The sequence below is a fragment of the Poromitra crassiceps genome (genome assembly GCF_964638095.1).
Source record: "Poromitra crassiceps genome assembly, chromosome: 7".
In the NCBI taxonomy this organism is placed as follows: Eukaryota; Metazoa; Chordata; class Actinopteri; order Beryciformes; family Melamphaidae; genus Poromitra; species Poromitra crassiceps.
The window spans coordinates 24,173,681-24,192,605 of record NC_139628.1 but is presented as its reverse complement, the minus strand read 5'-3'; the positions used below and the strand labels follow the sequence as shown (position 1 = coordinate 24,192,605).

The following is an 18,925-nucleotide window of genomic DNA, read 5'->3' as shown; positions in this document are numbered from 1 at the left end:
CTCACTCACTCACTTGCTCATTCATTCACTCACTCACTCACTCACTCACTCATTCACTCACTCACTCTCTCACTCTCTCACTCTCTCACTCACTCACTATCTCACTCACTCACTCACTCTCTCACTCACTCGCTCACTAGCTCTCTCACTCGCTCACTAGCTCTCTCACTCGCTCACTAGCTCTCTCACTCGCTCGCTCATTTAATTTGTGTTTTTGCTTTTGTTTTGCTTTTGTTTTTGTTGTTATAAAATGGCTGCTGTGAAAAAGGCCCATCACTGGCCATTTTGTCAGGCCTCCCTCAAAGAGTTGGCATGCCACCAGGGGCCTGTACTACGAAGCTAGTTTAACAGATCCGCGATAAGTCCCTTTGATCTGGTTTGACTGAACAGGATCAAAGCTATCTAGTTTAAGGATACTACGACGCTGGTTTTCTAGTCGATAACTGAAGCTGGGATCTGCCTGTGCACGCGCACGTTTTTCGCTCGTGCACAGGCGCGCGTCCACGCGAAAGAGGTGCGCTAGCCAATCACATTATGAACAGCTGAGTTGATCCACGCCCACACCCATTTCCACACCCATTTCCTCGTTCCATGAAAGCGCAGTGCATGATCAGAGTTTTAGCGGATATTTAATGTATCCGCGATTTAATGTCAGAATGAAAATCCGCGTTGGATAGTCTGCTGAAGGGCTGTCTAAAGCAGCAGCTTGTATTCACATCAGTCATTTGATTTACAATGACCTGTACTTTGATCAGCGATTTCTGTCTGATACAGCTGCATTGATACAGCAGCAACAAATGTAAATGTGTAATCTCAGTCTATACATTTCCACAATCTGTAAGCCTATTTAGACCATAGATTTAGAAACGCATGCTCAATGAATAATGATCTCTATCACTCATGTGTGTGGTTGCCCTGATCGAATAATTCATATATAAAATAGCCTAGTATAAAGCCTAATAGCCTACTATAAAAGAGAAAACTGCTGAACTGAATTGAGACGATGCGGGCATAGTTATCATTGATAAAAACTAGCCTATTTTTGCTCATATATTGGCATACAGCCTACAGGACACAGTTCCAGCTGAAAGATGCAAGAATAGCCTGCATATTTAGTATTGGGGCTATCCCATATTTATATTATATGTATAGGCTTTTCTGGCATGTAGGAGAATATCACCCTCACTCCATTTGAGGGTCCGTTCATGATATGCGCCGCGGTGATTAATAGTGATCATATTTCTCCACGCATCGTTGAGCTGTTAAGACATAAAGTGGTAAGTAGGCTTAATTTAATTATGTAGCCTACAGAGCCACAAATGTTTTGCTTGTTCTATTCTCAGTTGACTGCAATCTATTTTTCATATGGCGATCTTATGAATGGTGAGTGACTCCAGAGAGCCGATATTATATGGGTCTCTCATGGATTTTGATCTTATCCTCTGAAACTAACCTGGTCGCGACCAGGTTAGCTTTGCAGCGTCAGTTGCCATGGTGATTGAAAGTTAACTTGCTTTGTAGTACGGCTAAACCAGGTTTAAACTCAAACTTACTCGGATAAGGCATTAAACTAGCTTCGTAGTACAGGCCTCAGTTCCCTTCTCTCTGGCCAGAGGGTTTTGAAGGCTCTCTCATAGCTCTTCCACTCAGGTGAGCTCCATCAGTAGCTAACGAATTGAGCTCTCTATGGTGCTGAACCTGTGTTCGTTCTTTCTTTCTTTTTGACACTAATATGACATTTTTGCCTATTTAGTTGGCCCTATTTAAAAAAGAGGGCTCCGTTAGACAGATCAGTGGAGACTATCAGAGAACCACAGTTACAAATGATTTTTAAGCTCTGCAGACAAAAATCCTTAAAGTTGTGGTTCTCAACATGCGGTCCTTCATAGTTCTAGGAGGTCCCCAGCAACAGATGGGTTGATAAACCTGACCATTATTTCATCCACAAGAAGTGACCACAGTTAGATAATGTAGAAGAATGACTACAAGTGCAGCTTTTTATTGTTATTATTTTTTTTTACATTTTCCATCCTTTACTGCTGATCATGACTGTTTTCACAAACAGATTATAGATATTCTTTAAATTGGTGTCACTTCTGCTTTCTGCTTCTCGGGTTCACACGGTTCCGCCTCCTCAAACAAAAGCCAGTCAAGCTGCAGAGCGACAAAGCCACAGCCAGACTCCTCCTCCAGCCGCCATCTGCAACACGAGACAAACTCTACATGCTCAACAGGAAGGGAACGCAGATTAGAGAACACATATCAACAATTAATACGTTGCTTATTAACATGCATATTAGTTATTACAAACATGTAATAGCCCATTATAGGTTTCCCTCAATAGCCAGTCAGTAAGGAAGTTGTTGCACATGAATTAGGCTCCTATAGGATACATTTCCATTCAGTATGCTGGTGCTAGTATCACAAGAATACATATTCTGAACTTTATTTCATATGAATCACATGCAAATGTCTATTTGTTTACAGTATTCTAATACACTATTGGTTTCCTACCTAAATTGTAGGCTTACACCAGTGATCCTCACTATTTTCTCCATGAGAGCCATGCACACTGGCAGGACAAAGTCAAGAGGAGAGCCACTTTTACCGCAAAACACCAGAATTCCGTGTTTTACCATTTGCATAATTTTTATTAATCAGAGAGAGTGTGTACTAATGTGATGAATGCATAATAAATAAATAAACAAACAAGATATAACAGTTATTTACAATAGTGCAACACAACATTGCACTTTTTTAAATAAAATACATAAAAAAGAATACAGCCACAAAGTCCTAAATAAATGATGCAATATTTTAAGTTGAATGAAGTGTGCTGCGAGCCGCCAATCAAAGCTTAATGAGCCGCGTAATGAGTAAGGGGCAGTAGACTAAGAGCCCAATGAATGTGCAATAACTTCCTTACTGATTGCTATAAGCACTAACTACGAAGCTATTGAGGGAAAACTATAGTTAATGGACTATATTCATATGTGGCCGGGTGGAACCGATTAACGCAGGTCGGGTTGCGTGTCGGACAGGGATGTGGGCGGACCTAGGTTTTCCCTGTTTTGTATTTCCGCCGCATAGCACGAGCAAACATTTCTCTTTGAATATAGACGCGCGCTGGTCGCTTGAGTCGGGACGTGTGGCACTCAGGCGCTGCATTTTGAGTTGTGTGACCCGGAGTCAGCACGGCACACAGTGAACTATAGCCGAGACGCGCTAATACCGGAGTCAGCACGGCACACAGTAAACTACAGCCGAGACGTTAATACCGGAGCGGCACTGTGAGCTACAGCGAGGCACGCTTATAGCGAAGCTGTTTGATTTATCAGGACGTGTGAGTATGCGAGTACTTTTGTGCACGAATATTCTAAAACATTAGTGAAGTGTCTGAATGTGGGCTTGATGGGTGATTAACTATTTCCAGGAAGGGTTTATCGGCCAGGCAGGCTTCACGGAGGGGGGTAGGCACGTGCCAGTGTTGCGCAGGTATTTTATTATTGTTTATATGTTGTTTGCATTTTCTTTCTAATCGATGTGTCCGGATGCTTGTCAAGATGTTTAAATGTGTCAGAGGGTTAATGGGCTGTGACTCTTCCTAGCGCCGTTGGTCGTAGCGGTGGGTCCCGGGGCTTTGCAGCTCGAGTCCAGAGTGAGACCTCTAATCTCCGTTAAGGGGTGAGCATTGCTGCTACTGCTCGGGAAGTGGGCAGTTTATTTATTCATTTGTATACATGGTGGATGTATTTTATGTGTGTGGTTAATATTGTTCCTGTTGTGTTGTTATTCTAGGATGATTATGTGGTCACTGCTGTAGCCTAGGATTATTCAGGAAAGACATTGGTGAACCTGTTGCACAAAGAGAAGATTATTTTTGTATATTCAACTTGCCTCTCTTGGAATAGAAACTGTCATGAACAGAAATTGTGAATAAAGATTATTTTTCTGTAAACTCTCCTAGTGTCTGGCTGCTTGCCTTTTAGAGGTCCAAGACCTGCTCAGCATTTCTCGTAAGGTCACACATAGAATGAATAAGATGCTAATAGGTGGTTTGTAATGAGTAATAACCAATAACCAACCAAAGCACTATACTGATATGCAGGATAATAAGCAGCTTATTAAGAGTTTATGTGTTCCCTAATCTGAAGTGTAACCACAGATTTGTTTTATATTTGTATATTATGAGGCTGTAAATTAAGACCAAATCACAACAAACCTGATGTAACGTGCAGTTTAATAAGCCAACACACAGGAGACTGAGAGAGCACAGAGCAGACAGAGGTGGCTGGAGGAAGAGGAGGGAGAGGAGGTGTCAAAGGTCCTGTTGCCAGGTAGCAACGCAAAGTCTGTGTAGTCCAATGTGGCGTTATCTCCATCATCCCAATACTCATAGTCATCAAGTAGGACCTCATATTCATCAGATTCAACAGAGTCTCCCCTCGATAGAATGACTACAGCAGCTATAGAGAGAGAATGCAAGAGAGAGAGAGGGAGAGAAAGATCATCACTGTGTGTGCGTGTGTGTTAGAAACAGTGAGCCTTAGATTGCAAAACAAACACAGTCTAGTCTGTCTAACTCAGTGCTTCTCAAACTTGTTCACGTCAAGGATCCCTTAACTGACACAATACCACAGACCCCCATTTGAGAAGATGTTGTCCCAGGGCCCCCTATCTGATAAGATTTCTCCTTTTAGATGTTTTAGTACAGAAAGGGTCTGAAAGCCATGACCAAAATAGTCATACATTCTGCCATTGTGTTACTTATGGATAGAAGTGTAGTGAAAATAAATTATTCCCTTTTTTGGTGGGGATCCCCTGGAACTCCCTTGAGAACCACTGGTCTAACTCACCGATGGCCCACAGCAGCAGGTACACCTTCAACATCGTCGCTCTCTTCTTCTGCTTCTTCTTCTCCTCTGAGCCTGTGATCTCCTCACTAGCTGCTGTCCTCTGAGCTTTTGGTGGGACAATAAACTCCAGTGGAAATGTTCTCCAGCTCAACGTCACACTGAGGATTTGACATCAGTTTTACTTCTGCTTCCTGCTTCTGTAATATTGTGTTTTTCCTTTCCTCTCATCTGTGACCCCCCCCCCCCCACCTTGCCATTCATTGTTTTTTGCTGAAATAATGTAACTGTATACCATATATATATATATATATATATAAAATATGACAAAGTAACAACCTGAAGGAATAACTTTACTTTTTTGGACAATGTGTCTTCTTGAATTGTACAGTATGTTGTTGTTAGTACCATTTCTTGGTACAAGCTATTTTTCAACAATTTTAACAGATTATCCTTTTAAAAAGTAATGCTGGACCCCATATGCTCTGAATGCTTTGTCGACAGATGACTCTCTCTTACAATGCCGTTGAAGTCAACCTGAGTTGAAAAGTAGAATTCAATTGAATGAAGCAATTCTTTGACACAGGTCTGCACTCTGCAGCGAAACTTTATTTATTGAACTCAAACTTAAAACTGACTGAAGTGTGTCAAGTCAAGACAGATTTTCAGACCTGGAAATTCAGGTCAGGTCACAGCCGCAGCCCGGGGGGCCGTTGCGGCACGTTGATGACATCACCACCTGTCTCCAAACATGCTGATCTGCTGCCAGTCTCACGCTTCCCCCGTCCACCTCTTCATGTCCCTCACCCATTCTTCCCTCACACCTGGAAATGAGGAAAATTCATTTCCAAGATTACTAGTGTGTCTAACTCACCGAGGGCCCACAGCAGCAGGTAAACCTTCATCATCGTCAGCCTGGGATCTTCTCTGAGCTTTTGGAGGGTATTCTGTCCTCGCGATTGCGTGTCTGGGCAAAGCTTGACAGATGACGAAGAAAAACTCCCAACTGTTCTTGAAAAAACGTGTGGCTTTACTGAAGGTTGTTTCTGTAAAACTGAAAAACACAACAAAAAAGCATGTATCACTACAATGCACGCACAGTGTCATATGCACACAGTATAAAACAACAGTGACAATGTAAAGGTAACACTTTATAATAACGTTCAGTCGTAAGTCATTTATACGCCTTTAGTTAATGATGAACTTATCACTTACAAAACATGAACATCTGTAGATGATTAATGAATGTTATGTTAACATATCACAAATGTGTTGTAAGTCATCTATAAACTTTTAGTAAATTAAGTGTTCCTCCCCTGTTATAAATGATGTGTAAATCATTTACAATTAATTTACAAGGCTTTTTGCATCCCCTAATCTAAAGTGTAAACCAGTCATCACACATAAATGTGTTACATACAAGGGGGTAGCTCTGTCAAAATTGAAGCCAATGCAGAAGTGCACTTAAACCTGCATTTGTTTGAATGGCCTGCAGGGGGTGGCCTATTGGTCTGTGGAATTCTGTTTTTTCACACCTCACGTATGACATTTTGGCCATTGCCATCTTGGATCTCGACAAGTCCAGGGGTTTCCCACAGAGCACGGCCTGCTATTGGTCTGTGATCTGTCAATCACGCCCCAAACATTAGTCTGCAACTACAACATAGTCTGAAACTAGTGATTGAGACCATAAATGCATTAGGAAAGTGTTTAAGGCCATACGTGAGGCTTCAACACAGAAGTCCACAAACCAATGGGGATTGGGGATGCAGAAAGCCTTGTAAATGAATTGTAAATGATTTACACATCATTTATAACAGGTGCAGGAACACTTCATTTGGTAGAGGTTTATAGATGACGTACAACACATTTGTATATGTTAACATAACATGTATTAATCATCTACAAATGCATATTAATGTTTTGTAAACAGTTAGTTCATCATTAACTACAGGCTTATAAATGACTTAAGACTGAACAACATAAATACCTAAGACAGTAAGTAACTCAGGTAATAATTATAGCATAAATATACAGGTAATAGTTTAGCATAGACCTCCATAGAAATGCCCACTTCAGTTAGTTAGCCAGCTCAAAAGTGAAAGAATCACCAGCATGTGTAGTCTACATTCATTCCACAACTTAACCAACATTTCCTTCCACAGAATGGAATAAAAACACTCATTCTAATCATATTTCCCAGCTTTACTTACAGCATCAACTCCAAGGCTCAAAGTAAAATGGAGAGCAGAGCACCGTTTCCCAAGCTGTGTTCAGGTAAAATGAAAATGAAAGTTAATAAGCTTACCACAATATTACATTCCAAAGGTTACAGACAGAGCAGGAGATGTGCATTCAGGATTCAAAAGGGGCGGCTGTGGCTCAGGAGATTGAGTGGGTCGTCCACGAATCAGAAGGTCGGTGGTTCGATCCCCGGCTCCTGCAGTCCGCATGTTGAAGTGTTCTTGATAGAGAAGGATACTGAACCCCAAATTGCTCCCGATGGCTGTGGCAGCACCCTGCGTGGCAGCTTGCTGCCTTCAGTGTGTGAATGTGTGTGTGAATGTGTGTGTGAATGTAGGCACATTTAAAGCGGGTTGGATAAAAGTGCATGTGTGCATTATTATTATGAATTGTGTGTGTTCATGTCAGTTGTTGAGGGGACAGTGGAGGGCGCACATTCTGAAATGCAGGGTGAAAGACTGGGGAGGCACCTGGCACTTCAGGTTGAATGAAATAAACTCTGAGAAGTATTTCAAGTTTCATACGTTACTCTATAGAACACACAAGAAAGAAGCATCTTTCCAGACTTGAACTCGACCTGGAGATCATCAAATTAATCTTCCAGATGTTACCAGGTAACAACTGATCATGTGTGTGTGTGTGTGTGTGTGTGTGTGTGTGTGTGTGTGCGTGCGTGTGCGTGTGCGTGTGCGTGTGCGTGTGCGTGTGCGTGTGTGTGTGCGTGTGCGTGTGTGTGTGTGTGTGTGAACACAGTAAACCACAGTGGGCTCTCTGATTCACCGACAGCCCACAGCAGCACGTATGTCGGTACACCTTCATCGACATCACTTCCTCCTCTCACCGGGGGAGACTCTCAGAGAACCATAGTTACAAATGAGGCTCCATGCTTCCTCTAGCCAGCCGCTTCTTTTCACCTGACAGGCGAAGCTTCACCGGTAGGACATAGCACGTGGGAGGATCACGTTATTCCAACGAGTTCCCCTCCCTCCGAACAGGTGCCCCGAACGACCAGAGGAGGTACCACTTCAGCGACCAGGATATTGGATGTTTTGGTGAGGGGTTCCTATATGAAGGAAACCCCCAGCGGGCACGGGGAGAACATACAAACTCCACACAGAAAGGCCCTTTTGACGTCCCCACGCGGGCGGTGGGCACTCGAGGACATGCGAGCACGCACTCCTTCAGCGCTCACAGCGTCCCAGGTGGGAATCGAACCCAGGACCTTCTAGCTACCACTGTGCCACTGTGCCCCCTGTTACAAATGATTATTAAGCTCTGCAGACAACAATCCTTAAAGTTGTGGTTCTCAACATGGGGTCCTTGAGGTGGTTCCAGGAGGTCCTCAGCAACAGATGGGTTGGTAAACCTCACCATTTAATCCACAAGAAGTTACCACAGTTAGATGATGTAGAAGAATGACTACAAGTCATTTATTTTATTTTATTTTTTTTTTTTTTACATGTTCCATCCTTTACTGCTGATCATGACTGTTTTCACAAACAGATTATAGATATTCTTTAAATCGGTGTCACTTCTGCTTTCTGCTTCTCGGATTCACACGGTTCCGCCTCCTCAAACAAAAGCCAGTCAAGCTGCAGAGCGACAAAGCCACAGCCAGACTCTTCCTCCAGCCGCCGTCTGCAACACGAGACAAACTCTACATGCTCAACAGGAAGAGAACGCAGATTAGAGAACACATATCAACAATTAATATGTTGCTTATTAACATGCCTATTAGTTATTACAAACATGTATTAGCCCATTATAGGTTTTCCCTCAATAGCCAGTCAGTAAGGAAGTTGTTGCACATGAATTAGGCTCCTATATGATTCATTTCCATTCAGTACACGCTTTGCCCAGTAGGGGGCTTATAAGGTGCTAGTATCACAAGAATACATATTCTCTCTTAATTAGGCTTTATGAATCACTTTATTTCATATGAATCAGATGTCTATTTGTTGACACTATTCTAATACACTATTGCTTTCCTACCAAAATTGTAGGCTTACACCAGTGATCCTCACTATTTTCTCCATGAGAGCCGCACTGGCAGGACAAAGTCAAGAGGAGAGACACTTTTACCGCAAAACACCAGAATTCCGTGTTTTACCGTTTGCATTATTTTTAATCATCAGAGAGAGTGTCTACTAATGTGATGAATGCATAATAAATAAATAAACAAACAAGATATAACAGTTATTTACAATAGTGCAACACAACATTGCACTTTTTTATCAAATACATCAAAAACAATACAGCCACAAAGTCCTAAATAAATTATGCAATATTTTAAGTTGAATGAAGTGTGCTGGGAGCCGCCAACCAAAGCTTAATGAGCCGCGTAATGAGTAAGGGGCAGTAGGCTAAGAGCCCAATGAATGTGCAATAACTTCCTTACTGATTGCTATAAGTATATTTGTATTTATTTTAGTGTTGTCTTTGCATTTCTAATTTTTGCATTCTTTTTGCATCTTTGCATTTTTTATGTATTTTACGTCTTGTCTTGTTTTTTATATGGACCTGCGCTTGTGTCTGAAATGAAGTTTGAATTGATTGAATTGATATAAGCACTAACTACGAAGCTATTTACTGAAAACTATAGTTAATGGACTATATAGAATTATTAAGATGCTAATAGGTGGTTTGTAATGAGTAATAACCAATAACCAACCAACGCACTATACTAATATGCACATTAATAAGCAGCTTATTAAGAGCTTATGTGTTCCCTAATCTAAAGTGTTACCGCATATTTTTTTTTTAAAATATTTGTACATCATGAGGCTGTAAATTAAGACCAAATCACAACAAATCTGATGTAACGTGCAGTTTAATAAGCCAACACACAGGAGACTGAGAGAGCACAGAGCAGACAGAGGTGGCTGCAGGAAGAGGAGGGAGAGGAGGTGTCAAAGGTGGAGGAAGAGGAGGTGTCAAAGGTGGAGGAGGTGGGAGAGGAGGTGTCAAAGGTTGCCAGGTAGCAACGCAAAGTCTGTGTAGTCCAATGTGGAGTTATCTCCATCATCATAATAGTCGAGTTCAGATTCATCAGATTCTCCCCTCGATACAATGACTACAGCAGCTATAGAGAGAGAATGAAAGAGAGAGAGAGGGAGAGAGAGATCATCACTGATATATCTACTGATTTAATATGCAGTTAGATGCTATGAGCACCCAGGTTTCCATAACCAACTATGCTAATATGGATAGCCAATATGGCTATTTACACCCAGGTGGAATAGCCCAAGTGACTATTTGCACCCAGGGTGGACACAGCCCATGGGGTATTTTTATTTCATTTAATTATTTTTACTTCCCCCCCCCCCCCCCGGATTTTTTTATCACATTTTATCCCCCATTAGTGCTCATTTGATTTCTCAATCCTGGTTGCTACTCCATCCTCTGCCGGTCTGGGGAGAGCCGAGACTGGCTCCATGCTTCCTCCGAGACATGGGCAGTCAGTCAGCCGCTTCTTTTCACCTGACAGAGGAAGCTTCACCGGTAGGACATAGCACGTGGGAGGTTCTGGGAGGTTCACGCTATTCCAACCAGTTCCCCTCCCTCTGAACAGGCGCCCTTAACGACCAGAGGAGGACCCACACTAGCAACCAGGATATTGCATGTTTTTGTGAAGGGGGTTCCTATATGAAGGAAACCCCCGGGAGGCACGGGGAGAACATGCAAACTCCACACAGAAAGGCCCTTTTGCCGACCCCACCCGGGCGGTGGGCACTCGAGGACATGCGGACGGGCACGCATTCCTTCAGCGTTCACCTCGTCCCCAGGTGGGAATCGAACCCCGACCTTCGAGCTGTGAGGCGATAGTGCTTACCATTGCACCACCGTACCTTCCTTATTTTTACTATTATTAACATAACACAACATAACTGTTCAGCCAGCGGCCGAGCGGCAGCTCTGATTGGCTGAGTAGTATCACGTGCAATGATTTACAACGCATGCAATTAGTCTGTGAGTTTATTTATTTACACACACGTCTGCTTGTCGCTCTACAGCTGGACTATATCCATTTGTGTTCCATTTGTATCGGGAACTAGAAATATCCCAGTTGAGTGACACACTCGAGTTGATCGCGTTCCAGCCAGGGTTACCTCTAGCCAGACTAGCCATTGTTAGCAATCAAATATAGGAAAGGCAGTGCATCATGAAGGCGGTAGAAGGCAGCAAAAATGCGGCACGCACACGGGTCGGTGCGCACCGCGCTGCCTCCCTCGATCGTCTCGTCTCATCTGCAGAATGATGTTTAACCCAACAGCTCACTGCCTCATCTGCTGCTCATATTGGGCGCATTCTTGTAAAATATTTATTTGATAGTAACACCAAAGTAAAACCAGAAATCCCAAGATCGCATAAAGATGGTGTTTCTCTATGGGTTGTGTTTCATGGATTCACTTGTGTTGTTCAATCAGCCCTCAGCAGGCAAGGAGGCAGAAGAGAAGAGATTTCCCATCTATATTCTGTCCAATAGACGAGTGACCGTATCGACCACGTCCCAGCAAACATTTTCACGTATAACGACCGTCTGCTGCACGTCAAACCACTACATCTAGTCAGGGTCTAAAAATATATCCGGAATGGAAATCGTAGCGACGTAATTCGTCTACTTCCCCACAACCTTGAAATATGCCGCACCCACAACGGCTATATTCAGATATTCAGATACAAATCTGCACAGTGTGCATGCAGCAGCGTTGCATATAGCCTACTGTATGTCCAGATTCAACGATTTTTGCTACATCGAATGACCGGGTCGTCCTGTGTCTTAACCATTACGCTACAGATTTAGTTAGAAATAGTACGGATTTGGTCATATATAGAGATACTTAACATTGAGAACTTGGCATTTTCACATGACGGTCCCTACTGGAAGTTGCATTGCTAGGCTATCTGCCTCGCTAATTCTGTTTCATGATTTCAACCAGCGATCAGACGGGTATATTTATATAATTTACGATAATGTAACCAACGTGACTTGACCATTTTAGCAGACAGCATAGCACATCCAAAACCCACAACACTGCGTTTAGTTACGGCAAGAGAAATGGGACAATACACCACAGGATTCAGGAAGTTTGTGATAAATACAAGCCCATAGCAAGAGACACTTGCACTTATATGACATAAACGTGTTTTCATATTAAAAAAAGAAAAGTGCGTTCAATAAAAGTCGTCATTGCACGTGGAGTGCATATGTCACAGTGTGACTATCTGATCACACAACAGGTAAATTGTCAATCAAATGTCATTTTATTCAACAAAAACACAAAAGACACCTACATGTGGTGTTTTCAAAGCAATATGAGATCAATATTTTTTGTTTTGAAGTGACAGTCTAAACGTTACTTTGGAGGAACGTGGAGAGAACGTCAGACTTTCTGGGTAGATGCCAAACCACAATTATATCGTCTGGTGACGTCGCAGTCAAGACTATGTTTGCTGGCGTGTTCTGGGTCTTGGATGTTGTGCTGTATGTTGCTGTCTGCTAAATAAATGGTCAAGTCACGTTGGTTACATTATTCTAAATTATATAAAATTGTGGGCAAGTAGACAAATTACGTCGCTACCATTTCCATTGTTGCTGGGTTGCTATCGGCACTTACACACACTACAGGTTAAAACTATACTATACTATATGACATAAATATGTTTTCATATTGAAAACAAAGCGCGTTCAGTCATTGCACGTGGAGTAGCCTACACGTCACACTGTGACTATCTGATCACACCACCAAATAAATTGTCAATCAAATGTCAACTAAAACACAAAAGATGCCTACATGTGGTGTTTTCAAAGCAATATAAGATCAATATTACTTGTTTTGCAAGAGACAGTAGAGAAGTGGAGACAACGTCACCTTGTGGCCGCCCGCCGCCATTACCTTCTGGTAGATGACCAACAGAAATTCGACAGTCTGGCAACGTCACGGTCTAGATAATGTTTGCTGGGATGACAAGCACAGAGTCCACCAGCTTATATGTGACAGCACATAGTCCACCAGCTTATATGTGACAGCAGAGAGTCCACCAGCTTATATGTGAAAGCACAGAGTCCACCAGCTTATATGTGACAGCAGAGAGTCCACCAGCTTATATGTGAAAGCACAGAGTCCACCAGCTTATATGTGACAGCACAGAGTCCACCAGCTTATATGTGACAGCAGAGAGTCCACCAGCTTATATGTGAAAGCACAGAGTCCACCAGCTTATATGTGACAGCAGAGAGTCCACCAGCTTATATGTGAAAGCACAGAGTCCACCAGCTTATATGTGACAGCACACAGTCCACCAGCTTATATGTGACAGCAGAGAGTCCACCAGCTTATATGTGAAAGCACAGAGTCCACCAGCTTATATGTGAAAACACTGAGTCCACCAGCTTATATGTGACAGCACAGAGTCCACCAGTTTATATGTGAAAGCACAGAGTCCACCAGCTTATATGTGACAGCACAGAGTCCACCAGTTTATATGTGAAAGCACAGAGTCCACCAGCTTATATGTGAAAACACTGAGTCCACCAGCTTATATGTGAAAACACTGAGTCCACCAGTTTATATGTGACAGCACAGAGTCCACCAGTTTATATGTGAAAGCACAGAGTCCACCAGCTTATATGTGAAAACACTGAGTCCACCAGCTTATATGTGACAGCACAGAGTCCACCAGCTTATATGTGACAGCACAGAGTCCACCAGTTTATATGTGAAAGCACAGAGTCCACCAGTTTATATGTGACAGCACAGAGTCCACCAGTTTATATGTGAAAGCACAGAGTCCACCAGTTTATATGTGAAAGCACAGAGTCCACCAGTTTATATGTGACAGCACATAGTCCACCAGCTTATATGTGAAAGCACAGAGTCCACCAGCTTATATGTGAAAGCACAGAGTCCACCAGTTTATATGTGAAAGCACAGAGTCCACCAGCTTATATGTGAAAGCACAGAGTCCACCAGCTTATATGTGAAAGCACAGAGTCCACCAGTTTATATGTGAAAGCACAGAGTCCACCAGTTTATATGTGACAGCACAGAGTCCACCAGCTTATATGTGACAGCACATAGTCCACCAGCTTATATGTGAAAGCACAGAGTCCACCAGCTTATATGTGAAAACACTGAGTCCACCAGCTTATATGTGACAGCACAGAGTCCACCAGCTTATACATGTATGTGACAGCACAGAGTCCACCAGTTTATATGTGAAAGCACATAGTCCACCAGCTTATATGTGAAAGCACAGAGTCCACCAGTTTATATGTGACAGCACAGAGTCCACCAGCTTATATATGAAAGCACAGAGTCCACCAGCTTATATGTGAAAGTACAGAGTCCACCAGCTTATATGTGAAAACACTGAGTCCACCAGCTTATATGTGACAGCACAGAGTCCACCAGCTTATATGTGACAGCACAGAGTCCACCAGTTTATATGTGAAAGCACAGAGTCCACCAGTTTATATGTGACAGCACAGAGTCCACCAGTTTATATGTGAAAGCACAGAGTCCACCAGTTTATATGTGAAAGAACAGAGTCCACCAGCTTATATGTGAAAGCACAGAGTCCACCAGTTTATATGTGAAAACACAGAGTCCACCAGTTTATATGTGAAAGAACAGAGTCCACCAGTTTATATGTGAAAGCACAGAGTCCACCAGTTTATATGTGAAAACACAGAGTCCACCAGTTTATATGTGAAAGCACAGAGTCCACCAGTTTATATGTGAAAGCACAGAGTCCACCAGTTTATATGTGACAGTACAGAGTCCACCAGCTTATATGTGAAAGCACAGAGTCCACCAGTTTATATGTGACAGTACAGAGTCCACCAGCTTATATGTGAAAGCACAGAGTCCACCAGCTTATATGTGAAAGCACAGAGTCCACCAGTTTATATGTGACAGTACAGAGTCCACCAGCTTATATGTGAAAGCGACCTAAGATTCTGGTGGGGAACCCCACTTAAAAAGTGCGCTGACTGGGGCTCTATGTCAGGTTCTATTTCCTGGCTGGCTGGGAGTCAGTGAAAAAGAAGACACATTATTTTGAGTCTTTATTAGAAATAGGCTTCTGAAAAATATGTCAGATAAACAAGTCATGTACTTACATAAACAAACTATGCACATTGAAGTTTTAATATTTACAATCAGTAAAGCAGAATTTGATTCCTTGCTTCAAGTGAAGTTACATTTTGGAAACAGGTAACTCACCTCTCACCTCCGTGAGAAGAAGAAAAAAGCGTTAAGTGGTTTAACATAATCATAATAATATCGATGATAATAATAATCATAACTTTATTTTTATAGCACTTTACATGTAAAGAAATGACAGATTTTTTTCACAATCAAATATATTAAACTGTTAAATAATAAAAAGGAATACATAAACAAATTATAAAAAAATGAATAAAAGGTAATACATGGCATAAATGGATACAACTAGAAAACAAATATGCAACTTTACACAGATGTAAACAGATAAAAGTGAACGTAAAGGAGAAACAATTACATAAGGAGATCAATTTTGAACTGCCATTCAAAAGTTTTAAAGCTTAAAGCTTAAGCTGAAGGAACTCCATACCCCTGAAAGAAACCATTGACTGTACACCTGCCAAGGCAGCACAAACCAATCAAATAAGGCATGTCTGTCATGGGAGCAGCCAGCAGGGGGAGCTCTGCAGCTGAACAGGGGCATCAGGCAGGGACTGTCCGGGGCCAGTGGGCTCTGTAAAGTGGTGGAGCTGTTGTTGCCTCGCCTCGCCCTCATCACAGCTAGAGGAGCTACATTCCAGGAGAACACTGAAGTAGATGTGTTCCAATGAGTCCAGCACTGCCTGTGTCTCATCATGGGAAGAGCCCTGCAGCTGCTGGGCACCGTGTTCTGGATCAGGCCGGTGCTGCTCGGGTGGTATCTATCCAACGGCGTTGATTCCAGACGATGTCATCTTAGGCAAACTTGTTCACCAGGTGCTGAAGAAAAGTGGATGGTGGTGAGTGAGACCGGCACTGTTTTATAGGGTCCGGCTGCGTAGGGTTGAGGAGGCTCATCCTGATTGGCTGAGTATGTACATGCACATTTCAGTGTGCTGATCCACTTGTAGGAGTGGCTGTAGCAACAAAGCCCTGCTAGGGGCGGAGCCTGTCTGAAATAGAACTTTACAGATGTTGGAACAATCCTGCCCCTCCACCTGGCCCTTCTGTAAAAGTGCCTTTCTTTCCATAAGTGAGCTCCCATTGGTTTACAGCTTTGAATGATCCCTCCCCCACGTTATGACCCAACATCCTGTTTCAACAGGAAATAAGAGCAGAACATTATATACAAATACACAGGATTTTGTTGTTTCTAAAACAACACAATTCTGAAATAATGTTTCATCAGAAAATCATCAAAGCCTTCCCCCTTAGCAGAAGACTGATGTCTGGCAGCACCAGAACCTCTCCACACAGAGACACTTTCTTTCAGTACCAGAACCTCTCCACACAGATACACTTTCTTTCAGTACCAGAACCTCTCCACACAGAGACACTTTCTTTCAGTACCAGAACCTCTCCACACAGAGACACTTTCTTTCAGTACCAGAACCTCTCCACACAGAGACACTTTCTCTCAGTACCAGAACCTCTCCACACAGAGACACTTTCTTTCTTTACCAGAACCTCTCCACACAGAGACACTTTATTTCAGTACCAGAACCTCTCCACACAGAGACACTTTCTTTCCAACTGCCATCTGCATCTTCAATGAGACCCGAAAGCCCCCACAAATCAGGACGTTAACCCCCCATTATATGTCACTTTATAGGACTTTTTACTTTGCACTTTATCATTTGAGATTGTTCTGTGTTGCTCCATCTTCTACTTGATGTGACGACTGTGCTGCATATTTGCACTAAGTCAAATTCCTCATTTGTAATCTAATTATTTACTATGACTATTAAAATATCTTCAATCTTGAATCAAATACAGGTTTACAACTCTATCATCTCAGCACTCCACTACTAACTAGTCTGTCTGAGAGGATGTTTGGTCCTGATGATCCATGGTGGCTGGACTGAGGTTCTGGTAATTGGGGTCTCCCTGCAGAGTAGAGTATATTTGGTTCTGATCCATGGTGGCTGGACTGAGGCTCTGGTAAGTGGAGTCTCCCTGCAGAGTAGAGTATATTTGGTTCTGATCCATGGTGGCTGGATGCAGGCTCAGGTAGGTGGAGTCTGGCTGCAGAGTAGAGTATGTTTGGTTCTGATCCATGGTGGCTGGATGGAGGCTCAGGTAGGTTGAGTCTCCCTGCAGAGTAGAGGATGTTTGGTTCTGATGATCCATGGTGGCTGGACTGAGGTTCTGGTCAGTGGAGTCTGGCTGCAGAGTAGAGGATGTTTGGTTCTGATGATCCATGGAGGCTGGACTGAGGTTCTGGTAAGTGGGGTCTGGTTGGGTTCTGGAGGCTGGAGCAGAGAGAGGAATCTGCAACAAACAATATTAGGTTTAGCAAGGTCACAAGACATGACAGCACACCTGAAATACAATGGTAATAAGGATGTCAACAATTAATAATATTGATTAATTCTCATAACTATGGGGTTGGGGTGGACCTGGTACCGGGTCCATCGGGTTTAGTTAAAAAGTGAAGATAGAGAAAACAAACCCTGCAAATCCTTAACAAAGGAGTAAGACCTTGACTGCATAGTTGTCAAATATAAATGGTAGAGTTTACATGTTGTCCATTTGAGAAAACTCACTTTCTGTCCCTTTAGGAACAAAAAACCCTCACCATGGAATTTCAGTCTGTTCCCTTTTACCTACTTACATCTTCAACTGTGCAACAGTGTAGTAACTGTGCTTTTTTTTCTTACTTAACAAACTATAATCTATAATCTATAATATATCTATAATATCTATCTATAATCTGTGTCTATAATAAAAAGGGGTATGTCAGTAGAAAAGAAATAACCACAGTCTAGTGTAGCACATTTAGCTGAATCATATTCAGACCAAATATGAATGCATACAAAAATATAAACACTTTTTAAACTCACCAACATGACAAGCAGCTGGGAGTGAAAGGGTCAAAGATCCACCACCCACAGTGATGAAGAAACAAAGATTCCTGTCTCAATAATTTACTAATTTATGACAGAAGAGGTCAGTAAAGGAACACAAGGCAGGGAGGAGAAAAGGTAGAAGAGGTTGTAATAAACAAGAGAGGAAGTTGATTGAGTGAAAGAGGAGGAAGATAGAAGAGAGGAAGATGAGGAGAGGAGGATGTATTTGGGTGAAGAAGAGGAAAGAGAGATGAAGTGATACTCAGTCAGATGAGCTTTCAAGTTGTAGCCTGCTAGAAGACAGAGAGTGACTCTGCAGTCTGAACTGAGGAGCCAGACTGCAGGAGGAAAGTACTTTTCTTTTGCACTTGTTTAGTTCCTCTTCTCACCTGCAGTCTGTTGTCTGGTCCTCCTCCAGGTCCAGATGGTTGTTGGGAGGTCCTCTTCCTTCTGCTTAGGAGAATGAATGAACAACTGAATTCCTGAACACACTGAATTTTAAATGTCCAAGTGTCCAACATAACCTGAGTGAAACAGAACTGCTCACCTAATCCAAAGGAAGACAAATAGACCTATGAGGAGTAGGATGACCAGGAGAAGAGTCGTACTTAATGTTACTGCAGTGACTGTTGATATCCTTGATGCTGAGAATCAGATGGAAATACAGACATGATTAGAATGTTTACGTCCTTTACAGATTGATAACCTGTAAACTGTGTTTTCATATGAAGCAGGAAAAAACATACATGCTCAGCTAAATCTTTCCGTGGTA

At 42.4% G+C, this 18,925-nt stretch overlaps 1 protein-coding gene across 1 annotated transcript in view; it reads right to left on the bottom strand.

Annotated features, from left to right (window-relative positions):
- Positions 1–15,186: 15,186 nt before the first annotated feature.
- The window catches only part of LOC310779476 (vascular cell adhesion protein 1-like), a 30,015-nt gene continuing 26,276 nt past the window's right edge, over positions 15,187–18,925 (bottom strand). The window contains exons 6-8 of the mRNA XM_083640008.1: positions 18,701–18,797; positions 18,543–18,603; positions 15,187–17,575 (exon numbers count right to left, since the gene is read on the bottom strand). Coding sequence (XP_083496134.1) covers positions 17,117–17,575; positions 18,543–18,603; positions 18,701–18,797 — 617 coding nt within the window. The 3' untranslated portion in view covers positions 15,187–17,116. The remainder of the gene's footprint in view (positions 17,576–18,542; positions 18,604–18,700; positions 18,798–18,925) is intronic.